Source organism: Sinocyclocheilus rhinocerous, unplaced genomic scaffold (genome assembly GCF_001515625.1).
Source record: "Sinocyclocheilus rhinocerous isolate Xijiao unplaced genomic scaffold, SAMN03320098_v1.1 scaffold2833, whole genome shotgun sequence".
Taxonomy (NCBI): domain Eukaryota; kingdom Metazoa; phylum Chordata; class Actinopteri; order Cypriniformes; family Cyprinidae; genus Sinocyclocheilus; species Sinocyclocheilus rhinocerous.
Genome location: NW_015661854.1, coordinates 115,460 through 124,019, shown reverse-complemented (window position 1 = coordinate 124,019; position 8,560 = coordinate 115,460). Strand labels below are relative to the sequence as shown.

At 34.2% G+C, this 8,560-nt stretch overlaps 1 protein-coding gene across 3 annotated transcripts in view; it reads right to left on the bottom strand.

Annotated features, from left to right (window-relative positions):
* The window catches only part of LOC107726517 (neuronal growth regulator 1-like), a 122,564-nt gene that overhangs the window by 72,280 nt on the left and 41,724 nt on the right, over nt 1-8,560 (bottom strand). For all 3 annotated transcript variants that reach the window (XM_016536129.1, XM_016536130.1, XM_016536131.1), the window contains exon 4: nt 3,237-3,368. In XM_016536129.1, the coding sequence (XP_016391615.1) occupies nt 3,237-3,368 (132 nt within the window). The remainder of the gene's footprint in view (nt 1-3,236; nt 3,369-8,560) is intronic.

Genomic DNA, 8,560 nt, shown 5'->3' with positions numbered 1-8,560 from the left:
GGCACCCCGGTTGGGAAACACTGCTATACACTACCGGTCAAAAGTTTTTAATTAATCACAATTTGTTTAGTGCTTTTGAAAGAAGTCTCTAATGTTTACAATGGCTGCATTTATTTGCTGAAAAATACAATAAAACGGTAATTTTGTAAATAATTATTCCAACTGAAAATCATTGTTTTCTATTTTAATATATTTTAAAATGTAATTTCTTTCTGTGATGGCAAAGCTGCATTTTCAGCAGCCATTACTCCAGTCTTCAGTGTCACATGATCCTTCAGAAATAATTCTAAATCATGCTGATTTGGTGCTCAAGAAACTTTTCTTATTACTATCAAATGTTGAAAATAGTTGTGCTGCTTCATGTTACCGGAAACCGTAATACACTATCATTCAAAAGATTAGGGTAAGTAATATAAAAAAAATACTAAAATTAGTACTTTTATTCAGCAAGGATGCATTAAATTGATCAAAAGTGACAGAAAAGACATTTATACTGTTACAAAAGATTTTTTTTTTTTTAATTTCATATAAATGCTGTTCATTCATTAAAAAAAGAATCCTGAAAATATGTATTATGGTTTCCACAAAAATATTAAGCAGCACAAACTGTGTTCAACATTGATAATAACAATCATTACTAATAATTGAGCACCAGTAATAACTGATAATAACCAAACAGCCAATCATTAAATTAGGTGATTTCTGAGGGATCATGTGACACTGATGACTGGAGTAATGATGCTGAAAATTCAGCTTTGTCATCACAGGAATAAATTACATTTTAAAATATATTAAAAATAGAAAACTGTTATTTTAATAATATTTCACAATATTGCTGTTTTTTCTATATTCATCAAATTATTATTTCATCAAATAAATGTAGCCTTGGTGAGTTTAAGAGACCTCTTAAAAAAAATAAAAAATAAAAAATAAAAAAGGATCCATTAAACACAGGCTGCATCTCTGTCTATTTCTTTGGGCAGTAGATTTAAACATTAAATATATATATATATATATATATATATATATAATTTTGGATGTAATAATGCCAGTTCATCAGAATACAATGACTACATCTGAATGGCTGTTAATGGAGAAAGGTGCCCCCAGATAGACATCTACCCGCAGGGGCTAACTGGGCCATGCTAACCAAACAAACCCTGACCCCTCGCCCCTAATCCAACCCGATAAACTCAAACATATGCAGAATAGAGCAAAAATAGTGGCTATAAAATAAATGGATTGCTCATTGAAAATGGTCATTAAGCTGCAGAATTGTGGCTCAGCAGACTCAGCACTGAGCCGTTCCTCTATCTTCTCAGATTCACTCCTCATTAGAGAGTGTCAATACAATCGACGGGGAGGAGATGTGATATGACTTATGACTTCATCCTTGTCATCTAGCCATTCCCGCTCAAATCTTGACATTTCCAAGTGGTTATCTGCCCATTAGTCTGTGTTTGCATGATAGTAAAGGGAGCTGGCGTTTGATGGTCTGAACGCCACATTTATTCTGGTGTGAGTGTTGGCCTATCTGATTTATGTGCTCTCGCTGTGCCGTGATTCAGCATATGGTATATACAGAGACAAAGAGATTAATGATCCCTGTGACCGCAGATGAGACAAAATGACTTAAAAGAGAAAAGAGGAGGAAAAGAAACTGTCAAGTGTCCTTCCCCTTGTATTTGGTGGGAGGCAGATCCTCACTATGAGCATGATGGGTAAAGTCAGTATAATTCATTAATGCTTGGAGTGCTCATTACTGTCTTTTCACACTTTGAGAGACTCATTACCTGCATAATAGAAGACTCCGTATAACACTGAGACCATTCCTCACTGAAAATTAATCATCCCATCCCAGACAAAAAAGGGAATTCTCTCGTTAAATATTAAGAAACTCCAGTACCATGAATTCTATTCTAATTTCCACCCCAGCCTACCTTGGAGATACAGAAGTAAGACTGTAGTTTTGTTTCAAAATCTAGTGAGCAGCCTACCGAAGGCCAAATTCGAAAGCAGCACTGCATGTATTCTTTGTGAAGACAACAATTCCAGAATGTACTGCAATGAGCTGAAACAAGATGGATGACAGAAATGTGGATTATAAATTATAAAATAATTTGTTATATAATTATATATAATTAGCGTTATTTTAGTATTTGATATATACTTAAGATACTATTAAAGGTTTTATTAATAATATTAGTAATTTTGTTATGTGGGTTTGTCATTTTTAGTCATTTTAAGTACTTTAAGTAGTCTTCATTTTTTATATGTCCACATAGTCTTTATTAATTTTGATTTCAGTTTTAGTTTAAGTTATTTTAGTACATCAAGTTAATAATAATAAAAAAATAATAATAAAAATGAGAAATGTTGGCAACCAGCAAAAAAAGTTTTTTTTTTAATATCTTATTTTATTTCCGTTAATGCTTATTTTTTTTCAAGTAACAGAAATGTTTTTTATGGTTTTAGTTTCAGTTAACTATAATTACCTATAATTACTATAATTATATTAATATAAATATAATGGTAAGACTTTATTTTAAGGACCAATTCTCACTATTAATTAGTTGCTTATTAGCATGCATATTGGCTGTTTATTAGTACTTATAAAGCACATATTAATGCCTCATTCTGCATTACCATATTTTACATACCTTAATCCTACCTCATACTTAAATTTAATAGCAGCATATTAGGAGTTTATTGAGGCAAAAGTCAGAGTAATTAATAGTGAGAATTGGTCCCTAAACTAAAGTATGACCAATATAATAATAAATAACATTACATTATTAATATTATAATTATATAATATATAAATACTCTTTAAAGTTATTATATAAAAACTCTTTATATTTAATTCAGTATCGATAAAATAGTTCAATGTAATTTAAAACTGATTTTAACACATGTTATTAGCTTAGCAACATGCTAACACCACACTCTATTTAAATCACCTGCGAGGCAAGTTTCCTGTGTGCTTTCCAAGAAGACTGCTATTTATATAATGCATGGAGTTGCTGCCTATGTAGAGCTTTTCAAATCGGTCACTTCCAAAGTCCCATTTCAGTTAGGATGCAGTAAACAGTTGACAGCCTCACTAGGTTATGGAACAGAGCTGGTATCTCCAGTAAGAGGGAAAAAAAGACTCAATGTCATTGTGCAGGTGATTCTACAATGTCTGACAGTAAACAAGCAGAAACAAAAGAAGAAGTACAGTATATGGTACTCACAGTTGACTGTGACTCTCACGGTCTTGGTGTCGGGTGAAGCAATGTCGTTTTCGGCGCCACACTCATAGTCCCCTGCTTGATCCCGAGTGATGCCTGTGATATTTAAATACTCCCCGCTTTCGTACTTCCTGGCTGTGAACATAAGAAAATAAACAAGCACAATCCTTCAGAAACGTTCTTCTGCAGGCATGTATTAATTAATGGCTAAATGCTTAAAGGTACAAACACCATTGAGTCTCAACAGCCAGGAAAAGAAGCCCAAGTGCACCCAGAGAACTGAAAAAAGCTTTATTAAGGCACATAATTGCTTTTGCAGACTCCCCTGTGAGCCTGATTCCCACAGGGAAGAATATTGTTGGCGTCAAATACTGTGAGGAAATCAGAACTGTGCCAAAATGACAAATATGACTTGAGTTCCTTGAGTAATGAGAGGCAATAGCACAGCGTGGGGCTGCCACGCTTCTATTGGACTGAAAACCTCCCCAGGTTACCTAGACCAGGATCCAACCTTATTGTAATATTCCTCAGTGAAACCTATTTATATCCCACTTTACAGTGAGGTGAATCTTTCTCATGGCACAGAGAGGTAAATCCTGGCATACGGATGAGAAGTCTCTGACTCAGCAAAACCCCCACAGAATAAAAAAAGCACGCAGAGCGATGCAAAAAAAAAAAGGAGAAGCTTTAGGATGGGTGTGTTTTTACCAAGTCTTTTGTGAAGCATCATAGAGCTTCAAGATCTGACATAAAGAAAGATTTAAAGGGATAGTTCACCCAAAAATGAAAACTCTGTCATCATGTACTCACCCTCATGTTGTTCCAAACCTGCATTATTTTCTGGCCGCATTTTACCATGCAGTTACAAAGAATAAACAGGGATTGGAGGTTTAAAACAAAAAAAGCAAATATTTAAAAAAATGGTTTACTCACTATATTGCAAATCTTCTGAAGCCATCTGATAGATTGTATGACAAACAGATGGATATTTATGTTGTTATTTGCTGATATCTCTGTCCAGTGAGCTGTTAACAGCTGAGACCAGATTATTGAGCCAGTTGAGCTTGAGAACCAGATCAATCTGAGTCAAGAAAGAATCATTCAGATCGTTTTTGTAAACTAGATCAACTGATTCATTGAAAGGATCTGACTTTAAAGAATGATTCTTTCACAAATCAAACATTGTTACTTCTCTCATAATCCTACATTTTGGTCTGATCCTTGCACAAATATAATTCTGACTAGCTGCTACAACACTGATAGAAACACAAGAGCTCAAAGATTATTCAATCCTTTTGTAATTTGCATAAATATGTGTGTGTTGCATGAAAACAATTACATCTGTATAGCAGGTAACAAACTGAACAATTGAACAAAACAGTTTTGTTTGGTGTTATCAAGATGTGTATCTGAGCTGACAAGGTGCTATTTGGCTCCCAATGCTTTACAAATGAATAGAGGCAAAGACTGTAAAATAGGATAAATTGTATCAAACATATTCATGCAAAACCACCCATATTTGCCTATACAAAGATGAAAAGGACATCAGGAAGTGAATAGTATGAAATCGTTCACCCATAACCTTTTTTCCCACCATTAAAACTACATGGTGTTTCACATGACAGCTAACAGCCTTTGACAAAAGACCAAATATAAGATTTAAGCCAAGCAGTATATTGCATGCTTTTCTTAGTAAGTATTTGGCATGAAAATGTATAAAATACAAATATTCAATGAAAAAAAAAATAAAATCAGAAATGTTGCCTTGGCAAATGACAAAACAAGTTAAAGCTGAAGTTATATAATAACTAAAATAAAAATAAACTAAATATAATAATAAAAAAAAATAATAATAAAAATGACAAAACCACATAACAAAATGACTAAAACTAAAGTGAAAAATAATACATAAAAACAAAATACTAAAATAACACTCTTCTGATATACAGTGGCACCAAAATGTATAAATGCAATTGCATTAGACTGCAAAATGCCAAACCAAGTGGCATTTATATTTAAATAAAAATAACGTGCATACTTTAAGCAAAACATTTCTCAATATTTTTTTTAAATAACATCATTAACAAGGTGCTAGAACACCTGTGTGAACATGAAGAAAACTGGCTTCAACCATCTACTAAAAACGACCTTGAGTCCAGTTAGTCAAACAATATTACAAAAATAGCCAAGGAAAGTGTAGTTTCTGAGAAAAGCCATTTATTTACAGATATCACTTGGTTTGAGCTTTTGCACCTAATGAAATGAAAACCACACACATTTATTTGTGTATACTTTTTCAAGGCAAACTGTGTATTTTAAATCACAGCAATGACAATCATCACATTAATAAAACAACTGTTCCGAGGTAAGAGGTAAAAGGCAAACTTACAAAATTAACAAACATTGACTACAACCTACCATATTTCTTCCTCGAGCTAAACACCAGAGGGATCTTTATCAGTGATTAACTCACTCCATAATTCCCTTACGTCAGTGATTTATTTTCTTTTTCCTAAAAGAGACTTCACAATGAATCATCATTTATCTTACTGATTACACCAAAAGAGGAAATTACCATGGTTTAGTGACATTTAATAAAGAATGGATCCCTTTGTGAAATCAACCTTTGTTATGTCAACCAACTTGTTTGCTATAAACCAAAAAAACACAAACTGGAGCATTTTAAAGGCTTAAGGGACACCGATTACGTGCCTGAAATGTATTCAGTGTAAACTTGCCCCTTATCATCCGCAATCTCGTCTGCCTCCCGTATTGTGCATGTTAAGAGTTATTTGAAAAGCTCAAGACAGACTCGTCGTAGCCACTGGAAATGTCACTCCAACCAAATTAGCCAAATCACAGCAAGGTTAATCTAGGATTCCACATTGCTCTGTGTTAAGTGCAGTCACAGTAAGCACTTTCCCACATTGTGTGGAGAGCACAAAGTACATTTCCTTGAGGTCTGCCTGCTGCTGATATGATGAGCGCTGGTGAAGAATGCATTATGGGCTATGGTGGCAGTTCTCTGTATATCTCTTCCGTTAACCCGTGAGAGAATACTGCAGCAGCCCAAATGTTGCATTATGAGAGGCTTCCCCCAGGCATTCATTGAGTTGTCAGCAATGAACCATCAACCATCATTCAACCGCCACACATACTCGCTCGCTCGATCTCGCACACAAAACGCACATGCACCTGAACCGCCTCCACTTTTCTATTCCCGGTATCTCACCTTAACCCTGATAGCCTCCTCATTGTCCCAAAGTGCCCCAAAACAATTGCTGAATATCTGTCCAAGCACTTTTTAAGAGCTGGTCATTGTATTGAAACCATTTGACGATGTTTAGACAGACTGTCAGCGCCGAGTACAGAGCTATTGTTCAGGAAACAATAAACCAGAGTAAAGACAATTTCGGAAGGCAGAGGCATGAACAAAGGATTGACAAAGGACAATTGAACACTTCTCTGTAGCCTTATCATATGAGGGGGAAAAAATCAAATCTGAAGTGTTATAGTCAGCTATTTGAAAGGTCAGAGTTCCTTATATTCCGAGGTCTTAAATCACAATGGAAAAAGCTTATGAAAGCATGTTTGGGATCAAGTGTGCTGGGCCAGGCTGCACAGAGAGCATGAGGCCGCCCTGTAACCTCAATACGTCTCTATATAAGGCTCACTTTAGGATCTATCTTCATCTAGTCTACAGCATTTGAAATCATGTTTGTAAAGCAATTTTAAATGCCCTGAGTACTTAAAGTGTTAAAAGAGTGTGATTTAAAGCTTAGACAAAGAACTTTTCATTTAAAGTTCTTTAGCTCTCATTTAAAACCTACAGCGGTGAGAGAGTGTGCTGTATACTTGCGAGTCAATCCAACATGATCGTACGTAATTTGTGGTTCTAGCACATGTATGTTTTAGAAACTGAAGTGTACATTATTGACAGCAACTAAAACAAGCATTTTGCTTATGAACAGCTTAGTAACATATCATTAATTACTGAATTCACGGAATTTATAGGTTGATTTTATTGTATTTAATCAATGACATTAAATATGTTCAGCAGCATCACATTTACTTAATGCATTTATGCAATCTGACATTTTATCAGTTTCATTCTGTACTGTATCATAGTAAAATGTGACTATACAAATATATATTTATATTATAAAGGATTCACGCTGTGAAATTATGTTTCTAAAGTTGTAAATACATTTTCCTTTTAGATGATGTCAGTGCATCCATATTGTATGTTTTACACTAATATCTGAAAATTCTGTCATCATTTACTCACCCTCATATCCTTCCAAACCCGCAAGACTTTGGTTAATCTTCCAAACACAAATTTTGTGGACCCACTTTATATTAAGTGGCCTTAACAACTATGTACTTACATTTAAATTAATCATTTGGTACAATGCACTTATTGTGTACATACATGTTTTTACATTGTACTTATATATTTTTTAAATACCTGCATGTAATACCAACAGACCTGTCCCTAACCTTACCCATATCCCACCTCAATAGCAGCAAAAGTGTTTTGCAATACAATATGAACACAATAAGTACATTGTACTTAATTTTTGATGTAAGTACATAGTAGTTAAGGCCACTTAATATAAATTGGGGCCAATTTTGCTATTTTTAATGAAATCTGAGTGGTTTCTGTCTATTCATTGAAAGTCCAGGTAATCAAATCTTAAAAGATCCAAAGAGGTTATAAAGGCATTGTAAAATGAATCCATAAGAATCGAGTGTTTAATCCAAGACTCTAAAAAAATCTGCAAAAATAGGGCACAATGTACTGTATTAATTTCAATGCATAATGTCCTGGTAATGAGCTGCTAGTAATTTTTTTTTGTTGTTGTTATTTTACAGATTAATTTCTTTCAGTGAAGTCTTGTGAATAGATATGATTGCTTTATATGATGAACAGATTTAATTTTGCCTTTTTTATTCCATGTTTACCATATGTGATTAGAAACCGATAAGGTTTCATTAAAAATATCTTAATTTGTGTTTCAAAGATTAACCAAAGTCCAAAGTCTATATTCTAAACAATAATGAGAGGCACAGAAGTCAAAGGTCTGATGACACACACACACAAGAAACGTATGAGGCCAACTGCACTTAAGAGTGTTTCAGCAATTAAATCTAGGTTGCAGGTTCAGCCTCCTCCAGGGTCATTCAAGAACTACTGGAAATCACAGTCCAGGAGCTACTGTCATTACAGCTCTGACGATTACCACAGTGCTGCCATTTGTGCACCAAATACTGTTATATGTGATGGTATGTAATAATGTATTCGGTCTGAACATATTGGCTTGTCC